The following is a 24,336-nucleotide window of genomic DNA, read 5'->3' as shown; positions in this document are numbered from 1 at the left end:
GGATTGTCTCTCCCTTCTGGGAATCCAGACTACATCCCCATCATACGTCAAGCCAATTAACAGAAAAATTAAGAATGTATTCTATACTATGTTTAGCAAAGCCTCTTTTAAAATTAAAAAAAGCTGGTGTATGTGGGTAATAAGCACCGGAAGGCAAGAGAAGAAAGCACGGATGGAAACTAATCAAGGAGAGGAGCAACCTGGAATTAAGGAGAAACTTCCTAACAGGGAGGACAATTAACCAGCTTGCCTTCAGCAGTTGTGGGTGCTTCCATCACTGGAGGTTTTGAGGAAGAGACTGGACAGCCACTTCTCTGAAATTGCACAGGGGGTTGGGCTAGAAGGCCTCCAAGGTCCCTTCCAGCTCTATTCTGATTGATTATCGCTTCCCACTGATCAATATGCATCATAATAATGAACATCTTGCTTTGAATTACAAACCTTGACTTAGATGAGAAAAATGGCTCTCTGTGAATCAAAGCAGAGCCCGATGGGGTAGCCTAGGAAATTAAGGCACATCTAGAGGAAGTCATTTGTTTTGGACATCATGGAGGAGATCCCCGAATCTCTGTTGTCTCAACAGGTGGCATTTTTGTTGGGGACAAAGCTCCCATGGAAGCCATAGGGGAGCTTGACGGGGATTTCGGTGCGGCCCAGTTCAGTGAAATTCTCCGCATCCAGAACAAGAAGGAAGCTGCCTTCATTCTGAAATAAAGAGGGGTATGTGATAACAGTTCCTCAGCGCTGCCTCCCCGTGCAAAGCAACTTGTTTCCTCTGCTCCTCTAGGGGTCTTAGAGAAGGAAAGTAAACCATAAAGACACAGAGGAGCTCCCAAAAGTCCCAGCATTTGAAAACCCCGGATGCCCTGCAGCGTTCACTAGAAGACAGGAGAAATTCAAAGGGTAGACCTTGGCCTCTGCCGAGAAGCCTAAATTACCTGCTTGGGGGTGAGCACCACTGAGAGGATCACTCCCTTGTCTTCTGCCCCTAAAGAACCAGGTTCTGGCACAAATATGGGCTCAGAAGGATACATCCCTTTCTCACGCCAAATCTAGTGGGCAAAGCAAAGGTCACAGAAGCGTTATTTTTCTCAGGAGCTTTCGAGGTGGAACTCCATCCCCACCACACCCGTAATGACAGAAGAACATCGTTGGTCCCTATCTTCTCACCTTCATCTCCTTGGTTTCTGTATCAACCTTGATCAAGGAGTCTCCAATGACATGACCGAGGCCGCAGCCGTAGAAATAACGATATTTTTTCCCAGAGTAATGTGCATAGTTGATGTGAGGGAATTCCACTCCTCCTGCTTCTTTGAGGTCCTCCTTGTGTAGACTTTCAGGTGTGCACCAGATCTAGAAGAGTCAGCGCGGAATCAATTACATCGTAGAATCCTTATCCATCTATTATTTGGAGATGGTTTCTGAGCTTCTCCAGGAGGCTTTCCTGGCACCCAATGCTTTTATGTTTTTGGACCCTTCCACTTGAAGAGTGCAGGTAGTCATCATCTTACAACCAGAATTCCCATCGCTAAGCAAGGCGGTCGTTAACTAAGTCATACCCAATATTACGACCTTTTCTGGTCCCTGTTCTTAAGCAAATAACTACAGTTGTTAAGTGAATCACATGGTTAAGTAAGCCCTGCTTTCCATACGGACACTGCTTGTTGGAAACTAGTTGAGAGGGTCACAAATATCAATCACATGACCCCGAGATGTTGCAATTGCCCTAAAGCATCCAAATTTTGGTCACGTGACTGTGAGGATTGCTGGAATGGTCATAATTGCAAGGACTGGTCATGTCGTTGTAACCTTGAGCAGCCAATAAATGAATGGCCTTGAGGCTTTCAGTTCCATCCCCACCTCCTTGGGAATAATAACAACTTGCAAAGAGAGCTTGCAAAAACAACTTGTGTTTTTCTCTCTCTTTCAATTAGGAAGTGCCTCCTCCTCCTCCTCCTCGCAGCTCTGGGTGTTCCTTGCAGGGCTGGCACAAAACCTGGGCGATGGCAAAGCCCTTGATCCAACCCCCTGCTCAGTTCTGCAATCTAAGCACACCGGATGGCTGTCTTGCTTTTGCATGAAGATACCTAGCCCACCACCACCTCTCCGAGCAACCTTAAAATCTCAGGTTGAAGAGCAATTGATAAAGGGGGGGAGGGAAGTCTCTTGGAGGCAAGCAAATTTACCATGAGGAGGGAGGGAGGGAGGGATCGACTTCCAAATTCCGGCTGACAGTTCTTAACTTTCTCATGAGTATCAAATGAGCTCTACCTTGGATTGAGGCTCTTAAACGTCCCAAGAGCCTCCTTTGGATGAGTTTAAATTTCAACTCACGATACCTTCAATCCAAGTTCTCCACAGTTTAACTTAGTGAGTCTTTGGGGAAAAAATGATCCCATTTATGTAACTCCCATTATTTCCCCCCCGAGTGTAGCTGCTATTTGCAGGATGGTGAGATTTCCAAAGAATGACAAGAAAAACCAAATGCTTTCATTCTTTCTAGATTACACGGATACAAATTACCTACCTTCCCATCCGCCTCCTTCACAGCTTCTGCCAACGTGTAGGACAAAGGGTTAACATTCTGCCCCACAGATGCCTTGGAGCTCACCGTGATGGGAAGAACAAAACGCCGTGGAAATGGCTTCGAGAGCATGTTGTAGGTCTGCCAAGACCAAAAAAAAGCCATTTCACAGAGAAACAGATCCACAATCGGGGATCACGCCACAAGGATGAGCGGGCCAAGAAGGAAGAGAACTTCACCTTGAAATCCCACCCTTGTCTAGGACTGGAGCACCACTGTGCAACACCCCGGGGACATAGCAAGCTGGTCTACGAGATGAACCTCCCTTTCGGTGACCACAATGTGGAGGGCAGAGCAACGGTACCTGGTCAAGGGCTTCTCCAGCCTTGTGGAGGTTCTGCAGTTGGTAAATGTCAAAAATTTTCGCATCATCGAAGCAGCAGAGATCCAGGACGATGCACCCCTGGTCCTCAAAGGCGTTGATTTGGTGGAAAAAGCTGAAGGCCTTGCTATGATACTGCAAGGGTAAGATCTACAACAAGAGTGGAAGACATGGGGGTGAATTCCTGCCTTTCAGGGACACCCAAACAATTGGTCCTGGGCACAAAATCACTTATATATCAGTGTGATGCTTGAAAGGATTTTAACATATGGGCAAAGCAAAGAGGTTTAGAAGTGATCTTTCCAAATATGATGCTCTCCAAAGATCTCAGGACCTCAATTCACCCACCAATCTCAGCCACTCTGGCCAATAGCACAGAGGCATCTGGGAGCTCCCATCCCAAAATAATCTGGGGAAAACTTTGTTCATTGATACCCAGGAAGAGAAGAGCAACAGTCTTTTTTGCCCGGCCCTGCAGACTCCGGAGAAGACGTATCAGGAAGTCATCAGGTCCAGCCAAACAGGTGACCCACCTGCCCCGTGTGCTTGTTCACAACATGAAAGCGGGAGTTTAGCTGAGGCTCCCAACTCAGTGCATCCAGAACGAATTTCCCAGAATTGGCTGTAATCATCTCCCACCACTTTATAAGTAAAGGCTGCTCAATAAAAATCAGGTAGTTTTCACTCATTCCTAGAAACAGAAGAAGAAAAGGGTTGGGACACTTCTTTTCATGAAGAGCTGATTCCGATTCTTCCATCTAATTACGGGGACTTTTCCAACAACGAGGTTGCCTTATCTTTCTACCTGCTGGCTTCATCCTTTGTTGCCAAAACGATTTCAGGTTATTCACCATAACGGCCAGTAATTTCAAATTATCCAATTTAACATTCTGTGAATCAAATGTTAATGCCTTAGGGTGCTGCTACATCACCTACTTAGGAATTGCCACGCTTTTTTTAATCAACCATTTTTTTAAAAAGGAATTGCCAGACTTCATTTACGCAAAAAAAAACCCTCCAACTTCCAATGGAAGGCCAGCGACTGGGGTATAACCAGGAGCCAACAATTTTTGTTCAGCTTCATAGTTATACTGACATTGTTTTTAAACCATCTCTCAGGGCATGATTTCAATTTCAATTTATTATGGCCACCAGCTAGCAAAAGATGTTACATTGTTTTATATGAACTGCTCTGGTGGATCATTCATGGCTTAGAGCAATGAATTTCATTAATTTAATCTTTCCTATTACATTTCCTATTCTACTTGATTTTATTCCGGCAGCGTGATAGATCACTTCAGTGGCATTCCAAATTATCGGCCCACTTTCCATATTTCACTTTTGCAACTCCAGCTGCCTTTTTCTGGCATTTCCAGTAAAGATGGCGATGGCCTACTTAAAAGAAGGAAGGTCCTCTCACCAAAACTGTGATAATAGGCTGACTTCATTCTGTCCTCGGGTTGAATGGTGCACAAGACCTCCGCGCCTTGCAGGCTGGAGTCACTAGGCTGAGACTTCTGAGGAGGAACACGGATGATGTTATAGTTGGAGCCTGTAAGAAAGAAAAACCAGCTCTTTGGAAGTGCGATTCTGGCTATTCAGCTGCAGATGGGTTGGGGGATTGAGTTCAGCAGAGCTGGTATGCTGTAAGCAATGCTTCCTATGAAGAATAATTGAATTTGGAATTGAGGTATGGGCAGCACCCATCAAAGGTTTGGTCACCGAGACAATGCATTGTAAGAGAAATCCACAGCCACTTCATCTTCACTCCACGTAAAATTAAGACAAATGATACCTCGGGTGCAGCTTCACATTTTCTAGGTCCTCTGATCCAATTAAAAGGGCTGTAGAATCTGAATCAAAACCTATGTGTCTACTCATTGGAAAAATACTTATATAATCTTTGAATTGACTGAGGTTTTTTGATGTGTCTGAAGACTATCAGTTTGGTGTGAAAAGCCAAGAAGGGCCTGGGTTGGTAGAAAGGGAGGCAGTACTCGCCAATGAAGTCAAAACCATATCCTGAGATTAGTATCTAATTCCAGACATTAAAATGCTAGTCAGATACTTCTGTTTGTCTCTGAGAATCTGGGCTTACCATGCATCCCATAAGAGCTGCCCATGTTGTAGACTGTTCCATCTGGATCATAGTGTGGGTGGGCTGTGGCTCCATTCACTGCAACATACTTATTCCAGTTCACCTGCAAGGACAAAGATGGCAGGTCATCTTACCTGAATTTGACACCTTCCAGATGGAACTGAGGCCCTCAGAATTCCCACATCAGCTGAGAGATGGTCATCATCGCATCTGGACAGGACCAGGGTAGGGGAAGCTGATCTCAACAACTCATTGTGAAACATTATGATCCTCTTTCTGAGCCTAAAAGCTGTTTTGTGGGATGGCCATGACTAGTAGAATGAGGGCAACTACTCTCTCCCACTTAGGTTTCTCAGCAACTGTTCCACAAAGGCGTATCTACTCCTGAACCTGGAGAGAACATTGGAACATTTGAGGGAGATTCAAATTGAATCTGCAGCATTTCCAGAGCTCCTGGAAAACTGCCTGTCAATCCAGATTTAGGTAGTAAGCTAACCCAATTCCAGGTAGTCTGCTCCATTTCTTTACCTTCTCCTTTGATTCAAGTGTGTCCAGATCCACCTTGTGCATTTGACTGGTCTCCGTGCTGACAAAATAGTCACCTTTGATGACCGCAAAATTCACAAGACAGTTGTCTGTCTGTTCTGCAGTATAAAATTCACCTCATTGTAGTGTCATAAATTCAGTACAGAAAACATTTCCATTGTCACCAAGTTTCCAGGATGAAAAGACTGAAAGTGTAGGAGAAGGAGTGGCAGAATTGGGGGCAGAGTCAAAAGAGGAATCAGCCTACAACCTCTACATAGTCACAAGTGGACTTAGTCTGTTCTGCCACTCCTTCTCTTAAAGCCAATTTCTGTGAAATTGCCAGGGACAGACTCGGAAGACAAAATGAGTATCACCTCCAACTTTGTCCAGAGGTTTTCCCACTCTCCCCTCTCCCCACTTCTTACAAAAAAACATAACGATGGAGTGTCTTTCAGCATTTCCCTAATGGAAAGCACTAACTTCATATGCAGAATATAAGTGAAGCTGATCCAAAACTGATACTTACTTGACAAGTCAAACTTTGACATGAAGCGCTCAAAAATATTCTTGCAAGGATCTGGCATAGCCAAGGTGCCAAATTCAGAGATCATGATTCGATTGTTCTTGCTGTTGGTCAAGTAACTATCACTCCGTAGAAACTTGCTGCTGTATTTCACCACCCCATCTTCAATTTCAAACTTATGCATGAGTGCCATGCCATCAAACCAGTGGTTGTACCTTCATTTGGAGAAGACAAATCCAGATTAAAAGAGGAGAAAGCCATGTGCAAAGCTTACCCTACCTGTTCCAACCATCCACTCTGTTTATTAGATGACAAAAAATGTCCCTTTCAGTATACAAGTGCACACAAAGTGTGGCTCCCATTTGAAAGACTGTAATTCTTGCAAAGGTATTATTTTTGAATTGTTAAAAAAAGTCTTTTTAAAGACCATCCCGCCCCAAATTTATTACGATCAGTTTTCTCCACATCCTTTGTTGTCATTATTCAAGAAAATATGTACTCAAGGATTCTTTCTTCCCAAGACACAATTGATTGGTAGAATTACTGAAGAACATGAATGGAGAAAGGTGATCAAGGCTGCAGACCAGAATAAAATTATCTACTGGCTTTTTAATACTTAGCGGAGCAGACAGCAACATCCATAGCAATTGAAATAGGCGTACTTATTTGGTCCAAATTCGAATTTTCCTGGCCCATTCCTCAGCAGCTTTCCTTTCAACCATTTGGGAATCTTCCCTTGGAGTTTTACTGGGATTGCTTGAGGTGTTTCTTGTACGGTGGAGAATAATGGCGAGATGCATTCTAAGCCCTTCTTCTGGCTATAAGTAACCGACACTTTCGGCTTGGATACCAGATTTTTTATCCCTGCAAAGACAAGCCAAACAATTAATAGAGAGGAAGGGGTTACCATCCTGGTTGCAATCCTAAAGTTACCGCTTCATATTATGCACAGAGGTCAACTTCACGTTTAGGAATTGGCTGAGGAAAGAAGGATGCTTCTTATGAAGGTTTTTGAGATAGATTTTCCTGAAATATTTTCAAAATTCTCATTTTGCAGGTTGAACATGCCCTGATGAACAGATATGGGGCTGGGCTCAACTCTATCACAATTGGGGGGGAAAGCGATGCTTCAAAATCAGAAAATTACACTTCTTACGTATTAATTGAAGCATGCCACAGTATAAGAGGAAAGCTGAAAGGAAACAGGGCAGTGCATGTCTTTGCAATGCTGATTTGAGATTATGCATTGAGTACCCGGTAATGGATTAGAAAACACACATGCATGTACTGGAAGTGGTACATTATGTTCCATCATCTCCCCATGAGGGCTTCTGTCTACCGCCCTATTGCAACCCACCCGCCACAAGAAATCCCTTCCTGTCCTTGTGGGTCCAAGAAGGGGTTCGTGGTCATTCTCTTTTTTAAATAGGGGGTTCACCAGAGAAGAAAGACAGATGTCCAAGGCTGGTCTCTGCCTTTCAGAATGAGTGTCACCAACTCAACCAGAATTCATTTATTATGTCTAGGAGGGAACCGAAAGTTGCAAAAAGAAACAGGAGGGAAAAGAGAGAAGAAATTAGCAAATGACTTTTGAAAAGTTAATTTGATCCGATCCCAATAGCCCAGCTCTTTTTCATTTCTACACAGGAAGATCTTAATTGAATCTGAATTGATGTGTCCAGATATTGATTTAATAGCTGAAATTTTTGGGAGTGGAATTCTGTCTGCCCATTATTACCCCATAAAGTGCCAATGTCATAAAAACAGAGTAAGCTTTCAGCCTTTAGAAGAAAATGCAACAATTTTTAGAAATATTTTGGTTTGGAGATCCAAATACACAAGGAGTTCAAATGGTAAGTCTCTGCCAAGGCTGACAATCAAATTAAAAATTAAACCAGCATTGTTCAATACTGCTTTTTGGATCACTACCATGATAAAATATCCCTTCTCCCATTAAAAATAATAATGACAATAATAATAATATAGCTAAGCTCTCACACATTGAAATAGGTTAAGTCAGTACACAGGGCTACAACCTGTCCTGGCCCAACAAGAGCCCTGTTTTATGACTACTTCAGAGCTCTCTCTGTTTCAGCCAAACCTCTGAGGAACCCTCATTAATAGTTCTGCCCCCTCCTTCCTCTACGGTCTGATGCAACTGACTCTTAGAAAGAAAGGTGGAGGAAACTGTTGGGTCACTCTAGGGAGCAGCTCTGAACCCCTAAAAGGGATACGTTCTCCAAACTGTGGGTGATAATTCCCAATGCCTGCCAAGTGTTGCCTCCTCTGTCATTTCTAGATGGCAGTGCAGGTTGTCTTCCACTTACAACAGTTCATTTAGTGACTGTTCGGAATTACAACACAATTGAAAAAAGGGACTTCTTGGATTTGTCACACTTATGCAGCAAGGATCAGGTAATCAAAATTCAAGCACTTGGCAAATGACTCCTATTTATGACGGTTGCAGTGTCCTGGGTTCCTGTGATCCCCTTTGGTGACCTTCTGACAAGACAAGTCAAGGGGAAGCCAGATTCACTTAATAATCACGTTACCAATTTAACAACTGTGATGATTCACTTAACAACTGTGGCAAGGAAGGTAATAAAAACTCACTTAGCAACTATCTTGCTTAGCAACAAAAATTTTGGGCTCAAATTGTGGGCGTAAGTCGAGGACTGCCTGCTAAAGATCTTGTCCACACGGAGTTTCTGTGCATTTTCTAATTGAAGTCTACTTGGCTGACTTTCATAACTGGGGACCAGTAGTGGGATTCTAATTTTTTTACTATAGGTTCTGTGGGTATGCATGGGGAAGGATACTGCAAAATCCCCATTCCCTCCCGATTAGCTGGGACTCGCGAGGCAGAGAATAGATGCGGGCAGGGCCAGCCAGAGATGGTATTTACCAGTTCTCCGAACTACTCAAAATTTCCGCTATCGGTTCTCCAGAACTGGTCAGAACCTGCTGAATGCCACCTCTGCTGGGGACCTTCAATATTGGGACAACCTAGGAGCCTTCTCAAACTTTCTTGGGCCAATTCCAATTGGAAATTTATAGACACTCTTGGCTCCATCCAGACAGATTGGCCAATAGGCTCATATTTGTCTACTGGGAAAAGCAGATAAAATATTCATCAGATCGCTTTATACTTTGGACAATTTCCTCTGTACAAAATCTATCGTTCTTGCATAACAATCTGGCTGTGGGGACAACATTCCTGGTTTACACCCTTCTTTCTTGGCTGATCCTGAAAAAAATAATTCCAAGACTGTCAGATCAATTGGAAAAATGAAAATAAAAAACCCAGGCAAACGGAAGGCATGTTGATTATTTGCACGTTGTTCCTAAAAGATTGCATGAATCATCACAATTCAAACACAATCTGTCTATTGCTTGTAATCATCAGGATCTGCCCCCTAACTGGTGCCAACCCCAATGAGATCTCTGTGGCTCTCTGGGACTTACATGGCTCGAAGCTTTTTTTTTTTTTTTCAAAACTGCCATTAGCAGGAAATGGGAAGAAAAAATGATCTTACCTGGGATATATTGCAGCAAAGACGCAAGAGCGAGAATCGCCTTCTGAAGCAGGAAGCGGGTGAAAGAACCGAGGAGAAAAAGCATTTTCACGATGCTGAGCTGGGAGAAAATAGCAAGCGGCAAATAGAGGCGCAGGGCAGCGATGGAGTATTCGTTGGCTTAGCACAAGGTTTCACAATAACAGGCTGCCTCCCCGTTTCAGGACTGAACAAGGATAGGCATTAAATTGGCAGAAACAGGAGGACCTCTCGTGCCAAGTTTGGACAAATCACTTGTCGGGGGAGGAGAAACAGAATTATACAGTACCAGACCTAAATTGCAAGACCTCACATGATTAAGACATCGTCTCTGTTTGCTTCATAGTTTATCATTGATCTATTTAATGACTATATCACAGGCAATTATTAACCATTCAGGCTGGGTGTGTCCAGGGTCACCTAGATGGCACTTTGATGTCCTTTTTGAACAAAACCACAGGGAAACCAGTTCAGTTGGTGGGTGAAAGTTCCTGAAAAACGCCAGCCACTTGCTGTGTATTTTTGTCTACTATCGTAAACTTCTGTCTTTCCTCCCAGGGAAATCAAAACCCTTCTTACAGTCGTTTGCTTCTGAAGTGGGCAACACATTCCTCCAGGCAAGCCGAAATTTTTGGGAGTGGAATTCTGTCTGCCCACTATTGCCGCATAAAGTGCCAATGTCATAAAAACAGAGTAAGCTTTCAGCCTTTAGAAGAAAATGCAACAATTTTTAGAAATATTTTGGTTTGGAGATCCAAATACACAAGGAGTTCAAATGGTAAGTCTCTGCCAAGGCTGACAATCAAATTAAAAATTAAACCAGCATTGTTCAATACTGCTTTTTGGATCACTACCATGATGAAATATCCCTTCTCCCATTAAAAATAATAATAATAATAATAATAATAATAATAATAACAACAACAACAACAACAACAACTTTACAAGTGAAGCAAACAGTTGAAGAAGAAAAACATGCACTGGCTGATTATTTAAAAGAAAGTCAAGTACATCTATTAATCGAAGTAAAGAACAAAAATCTACTGAAGGCCCAACAGACGAAACAAGAATACAGAAAATATGTGATAAAATCAAGAATGGAGAGTTGGCAGAACAAAGTACTGCGTGGCCAATTTCTGGAAAAAATAAAAGATAAAGTGGACAGTGAACAAACTTGGTTATGGTTAACAACAGGTGCAAATGCTGGCTGGGGAATTCTGGGAGTTGAAGTCCGGACATCTTCAAGTTGCCACGGTTGAGAAACACTGCTCTAGGCAGTTCAACAGATCTCCCTATCATTTATATTTAAATGAAAACGTGGCAGCTGTAATTAACACCAGTTGGTTCTGCTCCTGCTTTATGAAATACAATTCCTGACCTCCTTCGTGGGCATCTGGAATTCTGGTGTCTTGTGATCTCCCCCCTTCAGTCTCCTGCCTGGACATCTCAAATGCCTCATGAATCACAAAGGCATCTGCTGGTGAACTGCATTATTCCCTTGTTTTTGGGAGACCCCTGGGAAGCTCCCCCTCGGAACTGGAGCCTGCTGCCCCACCTGATTGGAAAGCTTCCAAATGCCCCATAGATCAGGGGTCTCTTCAACTTATAGGCTTCAATTCCCGTGCTAGCTGAGGAATTCTGGGAGTTGAAGTTCACAATCCGTAAACTTGGCAAGGTTTGAGTGCTCTTGTCCCCTCCTCAAGCTTCTCACGAAATCAGAGTCGGCCTCCGAAGACCTTGGCCCAGGAAATGCCCTCCGCCCCTGAATATCTCAAACTCCGAAGCGCTGCTCAGTTAGGAGTGAATTCCTGGCCTGTGCCAGCACATTCTTGGCACTGGAGGAGATTTTTTCCGCACCGAAGGGTTTGCTTCCAAGCCCTCGTTGGATGGACGCAGTGGCTGGGGGAGGAACAGAGTTGTAGGGCAAACTGCGTTTAATTGGGCCTTGTTCAGAGGAATTAAACTTAATTATCAATCAGAACATCTTTAGAACTTCCCGGTGTCCTCATGGTCCTGTTGTGATTCATTTATATTCTTCAAGGCCATTTCTGACCAGAGGGTTTGATGCTGTTGGAAAGCCTCAATGATCCCAACTACTTCCCAACCTTTCAATTTCTCATCTTGCTGTCTTGCCTTTGCCATCAGTAGTTCTGGATGGGTTGTGAAGAGGCTGGGACTATCTCTTGCTTATCCTGAGCCCAGTCTTGGTTAAGAGAATAAGCAGCTGTTTTGGCACATCTCAGAAGCTTGGGCAGCTAAGGGAGAAGATGAAGTCAAGGTGCTTATTTGTGACATCTGGGGGGGGGGGGAGGAATAGGTATCGTTGGTTGGAATTAAGTTCAAGTTCTTTGTAACCTACATCAGAAGTCTGCCTATCTGTAGTGGGCAGACCCAGGGAAGCCTTGACACGTGAAGGGGGCTCTCTGCCCCTTAGATGCCCAGCCCAAGAGTGGAGATTGAGAAAGGGGGGTGGGAATTCTCCCCAAATGAAGAACGGCCACACTTGCAGAGAGATGAGTTCAAAGAACTTTGAGAAGGTGGGACCTCGAGGGTGAGTCGGCTACAGCTTGAATTGAGCCAAGGGTTAGTGGACTGAGATTCCCTGGGTACAAAAAAATGTTTTTGATATGACTGCCAAGACCGAATGCTGCCAATTACCTCCCAAAGACCCATTAGATCACACAGATTAGGCCTCCTCCGGGTTCTGTCTACTAGCCAATGTCATCTGGCCACTACCCGGGGGAGGGCCTTCTCTGTGGCAGCTCCGGCCCTTTGGAACGAACTCCCCGCAGAGATTTTGACCCTCACCTCTCTCCAGGCCTTCCGAAAAGCCGTTAAAACCTGGCTGTGTCAGCAGGCCTGGAGTCGATGAGTTCCCTTCCCCTCTCGAATTGTGTGACTGTTGGTTGTTTTACATGCCCTGTATTTTTTGTGTAGTTTTTGTGTTTCCCTTCCCCTCCTTGGGTTTGTGTGCCACCCTGAGTCCCGCTGGGAATATAAATAAAATGAAACTCGAAACTCGATTTCTCAACAGTATACCTGAAGGGCTCTGAGTCAGGTTTGAACTTTGCATGATAGTGACGCGAAAAGGACGAAGAATGGCACGTGGAGTTACTCAGGATAGATTTCTTTTATTGTTATTCACTTAACAGACAGACTCTTGCCAGACTAAATCTGCATAACTACAGATAAATTATGGAAATCGTCAGGAAAGAGCCATTTCAACCCTGCACCAAACGTTCCAAGCTCTACCGTCTCTTGGCCATCTGGGATTGTCTCTCCCTTCTGGGAATCCAGACTACATCCCCATCATACGTCAAGCCAATTAACAGAAAAATTAAGAATGTATTCTATACTATGTTTAGCAAAGCCTCTTTTAAAATTAAAAAAAGCTGGTGTATGTGGGTAATAAGCACCGGAAGGCAAGAGAAGAAAGCACGGATGGAAACTAATCAAGGAGAGGAGCAACCTGGAATTAAGGAGAAACTTCCTAACAGGGAGGACAATTAACCAGCTTGCCTTCAGCAGTTGTGGGTGCTTCCATCACTGGAGGTTTTGAGGAAGAGACTGGACAGCCACTTCTCTGAAATTGCACAGGGGGTTGGGCTAGAAGGCCTCCAAGGTCCCTTCCAGCTCTATTCTGATTGATTATCGCTTCCCACTGATCAATATGCATCATAATAATGAACATCTTGCTTTGAATTACAAACCTTGACTTAGATGAGAAAAATGGCTCTCTGTGAATCAAAGCAGAGCCCGATGGGGTAGCCTAGGAAATGAAGGCACATCTAGAGGAAGTCATTGTTTTGGACATCATGGAGGAGATCCCCGAATCTCTGTTGTCTCAACAGGTGGCATTTTTGTTGGGGACAAAGCTCCCATGGAAGCCATAGGGGAGCTTGACGGGGATTTCGGTGCGGCCCAGTTCAGTGAAATTCTCCGCATCCAGAACAAGAAGGAAGCTGCCTTCATTCTGAAATAAAGAGGGGTATGTGATAACAGTTCCTCAGCGCTGCCTCCCCGTGCAAAGCAACTTGTTTCCTCTGCTCCTCTAGGGGTCTTAGAGAAGGAAAGTAAACCATAAAGACACAGAGGAGCTCCCAAAAGTCCCAGCATTTGAAAAACCCCGGATGCCCTGCAGCGTTCACTAGAAGACAGGAGAAATTCAAAGGGTAGACCTTGGCCTCTGCCGAGAAGCCTAAATTACCTGCTTGGGGGTGAGCACCACTGAGAGGATCACTCCCTTGTCTTCTGCCCCTAAAGAACCAGGTTCTGGCACAAATATGGGCTCAGAAGGATACATCCCTTTCTCACGCCAAATCTAGTGGGCAAAGCAAGGTCACAGAAGCGTTATTTTTCTCAGGAGCTTTCGAGGTGGAACTCCATCCCCACCACACCCGTAATGACAGAAGAACATCGTTGGTCCCTATCTTCTCACCTTCATCTCCTTGGTTTCTGTATCAACCTTGATCAAGGAGTCTCCAATGACATGACCGAGGCCGCAGCCGTAGAAATAACGATATTTTTTCCCAGAGTAATGTGCATAGTTGATGTGAGGGAATTCCACTCCTCCTGCTTCTTTGAGGTCCTCCTTGTGTAGACTTTCAGGTGTGCACCAGATCTAGAAGAGTCAGCGCGGAATCAATTACATCGTAGAATCCTTATCCATCTATTATTTGGAGATGGTTTCTGAGCTTCTCCAGGAGGCTTTCCTGGCACCCAATGCTTTTATGTTTTTGGACCCTTCCACTTGAAGAGTGCAGGTAGTCATCATCTTACAACCAGAATTCCCATCGCTAAGCAAGGCGGTCGTTAACTAAGTCATACCCAATATTACGACCTTTTCTGGTCCCTGTTCTTAAGCAAATAACTACAGTTGTTAAGTGAATTACATGGTTAAGTAAGCCCTGCTTTCCATACGGACACTGCTTGTTGGAAAATAGCTGGCAGGATCACAAATAGCAATCACATGACCCCGAGATGTTGCAATTGCCCTAAAGCATCCAAATTTTGGTCACGTGACTGTGAGGATCGCTGGAATGGTCATAATTGCAAGGACTGGTCATAAGTTGCTTTTTTCAATGTCGTTGTAACCTTGAGCAGCCAATAAATGAATGGCCTTGAGGCTTTCAGTTCCATCCCCACCTCCTTGGGAATAACAACAACTTGCAAAGAGACGTGTGTTTTCCTCTCTCTTTCAATTAGGAAATGCCTCCTCCTCCTCCTCCTTGTGTCTCGAGCAACCTTAAAATCTCAGGTTGAAGAGCAATTGATAAAGGGGGGAGGGGAGTCTCTTGGAGGCAAGCAAATTTACCATGAGGAGGGAGGGAGGGAGGGATCAACTTCCAAATTCCGGCTGACAGTTCTTAACTTCTCATGAGTATCAAATGAGCTCTACCTTGGCACGAGGCTCTAAACGTCCCAAGAGCCTCCTTTGGATGAGTTTAAATTTCAACTCACGATACCTTCAATCCAGGTTCTCCACAGTTTAACTTAGTGAGTCTTTGGGGGGAAAAATGATCCCATTTATGTAACTCCCACTATTTCCCCCCCGAGTGTAGCTGCTATTTGCAGGATGGTGAGATTTCCAAAGAATGACAAGAAAACCAAATGCTTTCATTCTTTCTAGATTACACGGATACAAATTACCTACCTTCCCATCCGCCTCCTTCACAGCTTCTGCCAACGTGTAGGACAAAGGGTTAACATTCTGCCCCACAGATGCCTTGGAGCTCACCATCATGGGAAGAACAAAACGCCGTGGAAATGGCTTCGAGAGCATGTTGTAGGTCTGCCAAGACCAAAAAAAAAAAGCCATTTCACAGAGAAACAGATCCCCAATCGGGGATCACGCCACAAGGATGAGCGGGCCAAGAAGGAAGAGAACTTCACCTTGAAATCCCACCCTTGTCTAGTACTGGAGCACCACTGTGCAACACCCCGGGGACATAGCAAGCTGGTCTACGAGATGAACCTCCCTTTCGGTGACCACAATGTGGAGGGCAGAGCAACGGTACCTGGTCAAGGGCTTCTCCAGCCTTGTGGAGGTTCTGCAGTCGGTAAATGTCAAAAATTTTCCCATCATCGAAGCAGCAGAGATCCAGGACGATGCACCCCTGGTCCTCAAAGGCGTTGATTTGGTGGAAAAAGCTGAAGGCCTTGCTATGATACTGCAAGGGTAAGATCTACAACAGGAGTGGAAGACATGGGGGTGAATTCCTGCCTTTCAGGGACACCCAAACAATTGGTCCTGGGCACAAAATCACTTATATATCAGTGTGATGCTTGAAAGGATTTTTAACATATGGGCAAAGCAAAGAGGTTTAGAAGTCTGATGCTCTCCAAAGATCTCAAGACCTCAACTCACCCACCAATCTCAGCCACTCTGGCCAATAGCACAAGGCATCTGGGAGCTCCCATCCCAAAATAATCTGGGGAAAACTTTGTTCATTGATACCCAGGAAGAGAAGAGCAACAGTCTTTTCTGCCCGGCCCTGCAGACTCCTGAGAAGACGTATCAGGAAGTCATCAGGTCCAGCCAAACAGGTGACCCACCTGCCCCGTGTGCTTGTTCACAACATGAAAGCGGGAGTTTAGCTGAGGCTCCCAACTCAGTGCATCCAGAATGGATTCCCAGACAAATTGGCTGTAATGATCTCCCGCAACTTTATAAGGGAAGGTTGCTCAATAAAATCAGGTAGTTTTCACTCATTCCTAGAAACAGAAGAAGAAAAGGGTTGGGACACTTATTTCATGAAGAGCTGATCCTGATTCCTCCATCTAATTATGGGGACTTTTCCAACAACAAGGTTGCCTTATCTTTCTACCTGCTGGCTTCATCCTTTGTTGCCAAAACGATTTCAGGTTATTCACCATAACGGCCAGTAATTTCAAATTATCCAATTTAACATTCTGTGAATCAAATGTTAATGCCTTAGGGTGCTGCTACATCACCTACTTAGGAATTGCCACGCTTTTTTTAATCAACAATTTTTAAAAAAAGAAATTGACAGACTTCATTTACGCAAAAAAAAAACCTTCCAACTTCCAATGGAAGGCCAGCGACTGGGGTATAGCCAGGAGCCAACAATTTTTGTTCAGCTTCATAGTTATACTGACATTGTTTTTAAACCATCTCTCAGGGCATGATTTCAATTTCAATTTATTATGGCCACCAGCTAGCAAAAGATATTACATTGTTTTATATGAACTGCTCTGGTGGATCATTCATGGCTTGGAGCAATGAATTTCATTAATTTAATCTTTCCTATTACATTTCCCATTCTACTTGATTTTATTCCGGCAGCGTGATAGATCACATCAGTGGCATTCCAAATTATCGGCCCACTTTCCATATTTCACTTTTGCAACTCCAGGTGCCTTTTTCTGGCATTTCCAGTAAAGATGGCAATGGCCTACTTAAAAGAAGGAAGGTCCTCTCACCAAAACTGTGATAATAGGCTGGCTTCATTCTGTTCTCGGGTTGAATGGTGCACAAGACCTCCGCGCCTTGCAGGCTGGAGTCACTAGGCTGAGACTTCTGAGGAGGAACACGGATGATGTTATAGTTGGAGCCTGTAAGAAAGAAAGCCCAGCTCTTTGGAAGTGCGACTCTGGCTATTCAGCTGCAGATGGATTGGGGGATTGAGTTCAGCAGAGCTGGTATGCTGTAAGCAATGCTTCCTATGAAGAATAATTGAATTTGGAATTGAGGTATGGGCAGCACCCATCAAAGGTTTGGTCACCGAGATGATGCATTGTAAGAGAAATCCACAGCCACTTCATCTTCACTCCATGTAAAATTAAGACAAATGATACCTCGGGTGCAGCTTCACATTTTCTAGGTCCTCTGATCCAATTAAAAGGGCTGTAGAATCTGAATCAAACCTACGTGTCTACTCATTGGAAAAATACTTATATAACCTTTGAATTGACTGAGGTTTTTTGATGTGTCTGAAGACTGTCAGTTTGGTGTGAAAAGCCAAGAAGGGCCTGGGTTGGTAGAAAGGGAGACAGTACTTGCCAATGAAGTCAAAACCATATCCTGAGATTAGTATCTAATTCCAGACATTAAAATGCTAGCCAGATACTTCTGTTTGTCTCTGAGAATCTGGGCTTACCATGCGTCCCATAAGAGTTGCCCATGTTGTAGACTGTACCATCTGGATCATAGTGTGGGTGGGCTGTGGCTCCATTCACTGCAACATACTTTTTCCAGTTCACCTGCAAGGACAAAGATGGCAGGTCATCTTACCTAAAGAACTGAGGCCCTCAGAATTCCCACATCAGCTGAGAGATGGTCATCATCGCATCTGGACAGGACCAGGGTAGGGGAAGCTGATCTCAACAACTCATTGTGAAACATTATGATCCTCTTTCTGAGCCTAAAAGCTGTTTTGTGGGATGGCCATGACCAGTAGAATGAGGGCAACTACTCTCTCCCACTTAGGTTTCTCAGCCACTGTTCCACAAAGGCGTATCTACTCCTGAACCTGGAGAGAACATTGGAACATTTGAGGGAGATTCAAATTGAATCTGCAGCATTTCCAGAGCTCCTGGAAAACTGCCAGTCAATCCAGATTTAGGTAGTAAGCTAACCCAATTCCAGGTAGTCTGCTCCGTTTCTTTACCTTCTCCTTTGATTCAAGTGTGTCCAGATCCACCTTGTGCATTTGACTGCTCTCCGTGCTGACAAAATAGTCACCTTTGATGATCACAAAATTCACAACACAGTTGTCTGTCTCTTCTGCAGTATAAAATTCACCTCATTGTAGTGTCATAAATTCAGTACAGAAAACATTTCCATTGTCACCAAGTTTCCAGGATGAAAAGACTGAAAGTGTAGGAGGAGGAGTGGCAGAATTGGGGGCAGAGACAAAAGAGGAATCAGCCTACAACCTCTACATAGTCACAAGTGGACTTAGTCTGTTCTGCCACTCCTTCTCTTGAAGCCAATTTCTGTGAAATTGCCAGGGACAGACTCGGAAGACAAAATGAGTATCATCTCAACTTTGTCCAGAGGTTTCCCCACTTTCCCCCTCTCCCCACTTCTTACAAAAAAAAAAAATGGAGTGTCTTTCAGCATTTCCTTTATGGAAAGCACTAACTTTAGATGCAGAATATAAGTGAAACTATACTTACTTGGCAACTCAAACTTTGACATGAAGCGCTCAAAAATGTTCTTGCAAGGATCTGGCATAGCCAAGGTGCCAAATTCAGAGAGCATGATTCGATTGTTCTTGCTGTTGGTCAGGTAACTATCACTCCGGAGAAACTTGCTGCTGTATTTCACCACCCCATCTTCAATTTCAAACTTATGCATGAGTGCCCATGCCATCAAACCAGTGGTCGTACCTTTATTTGGAGAAAACGAATCCAGATTAAAAGAGGAGGAAGCCATGTGCAAAGCTTACCCTACCTGTTCCAACCATCCATTCTGTTTATTAGATGACAAAAATGTCCCTTTCAGTATACAAGTGCACACAAAGTGTGGCTCCCATTTGAAAGACTGTAATTCTTGCAAAGGTATTATTTTTGAATTGTTAAAAAAAAAGTCTTTAAAGGACCATCCTGCCCCCAAATTTATTACTAGATCAGTTTTCTCCACATCCTTTGTTGTCATTATTCAAGAAAATATGTACTCAAGGATTCTTTCTTCCCAAGACACAATTGATTGGTAGAATTACTGAAGAACATGAATGGAGAAAGGTGATCAAGGCTGCAGACCAGAATAAAATTATCTACTGGCTTTTTAATACTTAGCGGAGCAGACAGCAATTGAAATAGGCGTACTTATCTGGTCCAATTCGAATTTTCCTGGCCCATTCCTCAGCAGCTTTCCTTTCAACCATTTGGGAATCTCCCTTGGAGTTTTACTGGGATTGCTTGAGGTGTTCTTGTACGGTGGAGAATAATGGCGAGATGCATTCTAAGCCCTTCTTCTGGCTATAAGTAATCGACGCTTTCGGCTTGGATACCAAATTTTTTTATCCCTGCAAAGACAAGCCAAACAATTAATAGAGAGGAAGGGGTACCATCCTGGTTGCAATCCTAAAGTTCCGCTTCATATTATGCACAGAGGTCAACTTCACGTTTAGAATTGGCCTGAGGAAAGAAGGATGCTTCTTATCAAGGTTTTTGAGATTTTTCCTGAAATATTTTCAAAATTCTCATTTTGCAGGTTGAACATGCCTGATGAACAGATATGGGGCTGGGCTCAACTCTATCACAATTGGGGGGGAAAGCAATGATGCTTCAAAATCAGAAAATTACACTTCTTACGTATTAATTGAAGCATGCCACAGTATAAGAGGAAAGCTGAAAGGAAACAGGGCAGTGCATGTCTTTGCAATGCTGATTTGAGATTATGCATTGAGTACCCGGGTAATGGATTAGAAAACACACATGCATGTACTGGAAGTGGTACATTATGTTCCATCATCTCCCCATGAGGGCTTCTGTCTACCGCCCTATTGCAACCCACCCGCCACAAGAAATCCCTTCCTGTCCTTGTGGGTCCAAGAAGGGGTTCGTGGTCATTCTCTTTTTTAAATAGGGGGTTCACCAGAGAAGAAAGACAGATGTCCAAGGCTGGTCTCTGCCTTTCAGAATGAGTGTCACCAACTCAACCAGAATTCATTTATTATGTCTAGGAGGGAACTGAAAGGTGCAAAGAGAAACAGGAGGCAAAAGAGAGAAGAAATTAGCAATGACTTTTGAAAAGTTAATTTGATCCGATCCAATAGCCCAGCTCTTTTTCATTTCTACACAGACAACAGTTCATTTAGTGACTGTTCGGAATTACAACAGCATTGAAAAAAGGGACTTCTTGGGCTTCTGATTGGCGTTGTCTGTGGGAGCTGTTCGTTTTTAGCAGCTCCGGCCCCGTGGCTGCGTTAAGCTGTCTAAACAGCATCCATCAGCTGTTTGACAGTTTGATTACCTCTCCTTCAGGCATTAGAAGGTGAGGAGGTGAGAAAACTGAGTTTGGGAAGTGCTCCATTCAACCTCCCCCAGAACATAAATCTGGGATGTGGAAGGTGTGAGCCGCCCTATAACTCAGTGAATTCTCTGCGCCAGGGATTTTTTCTGCCTTTTTGCAGAACGAAGGTATACGTCCACCCTCAGCTCAACGATTATACCTGATTCCAACACGGGCAGACAGATACCGGAGACTTCTAATTGTATGTATTACAGACTTTAACTCCCTTTTTCTAAAAAATTCCTTCTGATAAACTATCTGGCAGAAGACAAGACAAGATGGCGCCGAACAGCTTTGTAGGCGTGTTGAGCTGTGATGTTACAGATTTCAAGGAGCTCAACTATGATAGAGTTCAAAGACCAATCTAAAGATCGTTAAATCAGTAGTGATTTATTAGTAAACTAACTGGTAATTTCTGGAAAAAAGCGGCTTGCCTAGATTAGTAACTGGGTGCAAGGTAAGATTGAATGAGAAATGGCCTCTAAGCAAAAATCGAACGCCTCAAAAAGCGCTGGTAGTTCACCCTGACTCCAGCATCTAAATTACAGTCATTCCTCCCCTCTCCACCCCCTCCTACTCCTGCTGGGAAACCTTTGACTCGAGAAATACTGCAAAAATAATTAAGTGAGGCTTTAAAAAATCATGCAGCTGCGGATGAAAATTAAATCCAGGAAAAGATCTCGGTTGCTTTTAAGGATTCTCAGAAGAAGTTATGAGTTCGGTCCAGATTCGTAATCAAGAATATTAGAGACGATATTTTAGGAGGCTTTTAAAATGCTTATCTGGCTATGTATCAGGAATCGAGGACAAATTGGAAGATCTTAGTGATTCCAATATAACCTGGTAACGAAAATGGATGTGGTCCAACGCAAGGTTGATGATGCAGAAAATGACTTTATAATGTTGCAGTACAGACAGATGGAATTTGCTTAAGGATAAGGGGCCTTAAGAGAAAAACCAAGAAAATTTGAAGGAGAGCTTCTCAGAAGCTTTTGATCAATTGCTGGGACGGCCAAGAGGGAATTTCGACTGGCAAATTGACAAGATATATCGTGTTAATTCCTGCTTGCCAGACAAAAACAACTTCCAAGGGACATTGTGGTGTATTTTTGCCACGAGAGATACAAGGGAATTTGATATTGCAAGAGTCTTATAAACTAAGTTGCAAATTGGGGGTCAGGAGGTGACTGTTTTGAAGGAAATACCACCCAAAAATGTTGAGATCAAGGAAAGACTATGCCTTTTTAGTGGATGAGCTCAAAGCCGTCAGTTACAGTTCAGATGGGAAGCTCCAGCTGGGTTAGCAGTTAATTACCATGGACAAAGATATCATCTTAACTCAGTATGGAAGGCTCAAGATTTTTCATAATAATTACTGAAGCTGGACATCCCCCCCCCTCCAGGACCAGAGAAGAGAACAAGAAGGACAGAACAGACAGCAAGATATCCAAGGATCATTAAGGCTGGACCAACTCCTCTCTCAGAACTAGAAAGAGCAAAGGAGCAAGGCAAACCCGTGTGGTCACTAGGCATATGAACAAGAGTTAAAAAAGCAACAAGCTTTTGGCAACAAAACATGCAACGGTTCAAGAACTCACAGGTTTTAGCTCTGAAGCAGTGGGAGGAGCCAGGCCGAAAGCCAAACTACAGGATTTCCAGATGGCTCTTAAAAAGCTTCAGGGAAGCCTGTGGCTTAGTGGCTAATACTACTGCCTAATATGTATACAGTCCAGGTTGAATCCCAGTAGGGTATGGCTAGCTGATGAGAGTTAAATAGCTTGAAATAGATAGATCTATATACTGTTATAGAGACTAACTTGATTTTGTACTTAATAACGGCAGCAAGACTGTTGGTGGCGCTATACGGAAGAAGGAAGATTTGCCTACTATTCAAGAATGGACATTAAAAGTAACAAACTTAGCAGAGATGGCTTAAAAATATCAGCATATCTTAAGGACCAGTCAATGAGAAATATAAACTGGAGTGGAGAAGATGGATGATTAATCAAATAATATGGGACTAAGAAATTCCAGATAGTTTATGACTGAAAAGCGAAGACCGATCTAATCTGTTTAGAGTTAGCCTAACCAAAAGAGGATTTAAAGCTCAAATGAAAAGGATACTAACTTTCTTTTAGTTTATTTTTAGAACAACTTGTAAAGATTATACCCTGAATTTGGTCTGGAAGTCGGGGGAGGGGAAGGTTGGGGGGGGGTTGGGTTTGGGTGGGGAGGGCGGGAGAGGGGAGGTAGATATTTGTAAAGCTTTTTTTTTAAAAAAAATTCAATAAAAGAAAAAAGGGACTTCTTGGATTTGTCACCTTATGCAGCATCCCAAGGATCAGGTGATCAAAATTCAAGCGCTTGGCAAATGACTCCTATTTATGACGGTTTGCCGTATCCTGGAGTCCTGCGATCCCCTTGGTGACCTGACAAGCCAAGTCAAAGGGAAGCCAGATTCACTTAATAATCACGTTACTAACTTAACAACTGTGATGATTCACTCAACAACTGTGGCAAGGAAGGTAATAAAACAGGGCAAAACTCACTTAGCAACCTTGCTTAGCAACAGGAATTTTGGGGTCAATTGTGGGCATAAGTCGAGGACTGCCTGCTAAAGATCTTGTCCACATGGAGTTTCTGTGCATCTTCTAACTGAAGTCTACTGGCTGACTTTCATAACTGGGGACCAGTAGTGGGATTCTAATTTTTTTACTATAGGTTCTGTGGGTATGGATGGGGAAGGATACTGCAAAATCCCCATTCCCTCCCGATCAGCTGGGACTCGCGAGGCAGAGAATAGATGCGGGCAGGGCCAGCAGAGATGGTATTTACCAGTTCTCCGAACTACTCAAAATTTCCGCTAGTGGTTCTCCAGAACTGGTCAGAACCTGCTGAATGCCACCTCTGCTGAGGACCTTCAATATTGGGACAACCTAGGAGCCTTCTCAAACTTTCCTGGGCCAATTCCAATTAGAAATTTATAGACACTCTTGGCTCCATCCGGACAGAGTGCCAATAGGCTCATATTTGTCTACTGGGAAAGCAGATAAAATATTCATCAGAGCGCTTTATACTTTGGACCAATTTCCTCTGTACAAAATCTACTCATTCTTGCATAACAATCTGGCTGTGGAGACAACATTCCTGGTTTTACACCCTTTTTTCTTGGCTGATCCTGAAAAAAATAATTCCAAGACTGTCAGATCAATTGGAAAATGAAAATAAAAAACCCAGTCAAATGGAAGGCATGTTGATTATTTGCACGTTGTTCCTAAAAGATTGCATGAATCATCACAATTCAAACACAATCCGTCTATTGCTTGAAATCATCAGGATCTGCCCCCTAACTGGTGCCAACCCCAATGAGATCTCTGTGGATCTCTGTGACTTACATGGCTCGAAGCTTTTTTTTTTTTTTTTTTCAAAACTGCCATAGCAGGAAATGGGAAGAAAAAAATGATCTTACTGGGATATATTGCAGCAAAGAGACAGGAGCGAGAATCGCCTTCTGAAGCAGGAAGCGGTGTGAAAGAACCGAGGAGAAAAGCATTTTCACGATGCTGAGCTGGGAGAAAATAGCAAGCGGCAAATAGAGGCGCAGGGCAGCGATGGAGTATTTGTTGGCTTAGCACAAGGTTTCACAATAACAGGCTGCCTCCCCGTTTCAGGACTGAACAAGGATAGGCATTAAATTGGCAGAAACAGGAGGACCTCTCGTGCCAAGTTTGGACAAATCACTTTTC

The 24,336-nt window shown here is 43.6% G+C and overlaps 2 protein-coding genes across 3 annotated transcripts; both read right to left on the bottom strand.

Annotated features, from left to right (window-relative positions):
- Positions 1-434: 434 nt before the first annotated feature.
- LOC116516483 (beta,beta-carotene 9',10'-oxygenase-like) lies at positions 435-24,336 on the bottom strand. Of its 2 annotated transcripts, none has more exons than XM_032228985.1 (12): positions 24,062-24,336; positions 6,718-6,922; positions 6,059-6,270; positions 5,533-5,648; positions 5,005-5,107; positions 4,327-4,458; positions 3,440-3,597; positions 2,889-3,056; positions 2,528-2,665; positions 1,171-1,353; positions 939-1,052; positions 435-705 (listed from the first exon to the last, which is right to left on the bottom strand). In XM_032228985.1, exons 1-12 carry the CDS (start codon positions 24,141-24,143, stop codon positions 577-579), a joined length of 1,740 nt encoding a protein of 579 aa, XP_032084876.1. In that variant the 5' UTR covers positions 24,144-24,336; the 3' UTR covers positions 435-576. The 2 variants fall into 2 exon arrangements, with proteins under 2 accessions (XP_032084876.1, XP_032084875.1); XM_032228984.1 differs by lacking the exon at positions 24,062-24,336 and adding an exon at positions 9,592-9,818 and having other exon boundaries at positions 6,718-6,919.
- LOC116516484 (beta,beta-carotene 9',10'-oxygenase-like) lies at positions 13,447-19,498 on the bottom strand. Its single transcript, XM_032228986.1, is given in 13 exon segments — positions 13,447-13,582; positions 13,817-13,930; positions 14,048-14,230; positions 15,263-15,400; positions 15,627-15,794; positions 16,165-16,232; positions 16,235-16,303; positions 16,306-16,323; positions 17,053-17,184; positions 17,730-17,832; positions 18,240-18,355; positions 18,751-18,963; positions 19,402-19,498. Coding segments are annotated over 12 exon segments (1,434 nt in total). The 5' UTR covers positions 18,947-18,963; positions 19,402-19,498; the 3' UTR covers positions 13,447-13,453.

Source organism: Thamnophis elegans, chromosome 13, assembly GCF_009769535.1.
Source record: "Thamnophis elegans isolate rThaEle1 chromosome 13, rThaEle1.pri, whole genome shotgun sequence".
NCBI lineage: Eukaryota > Metazoa > Chordata > Lepidosauria > Squamata > Colubridae > Thamnophis > Thamnophis elegans.
The sequence above is the reverse complement of the archived record's forward strand: the minus strand, read 5'-3'. Positions and strand labels throughout refer to the sequence as shown.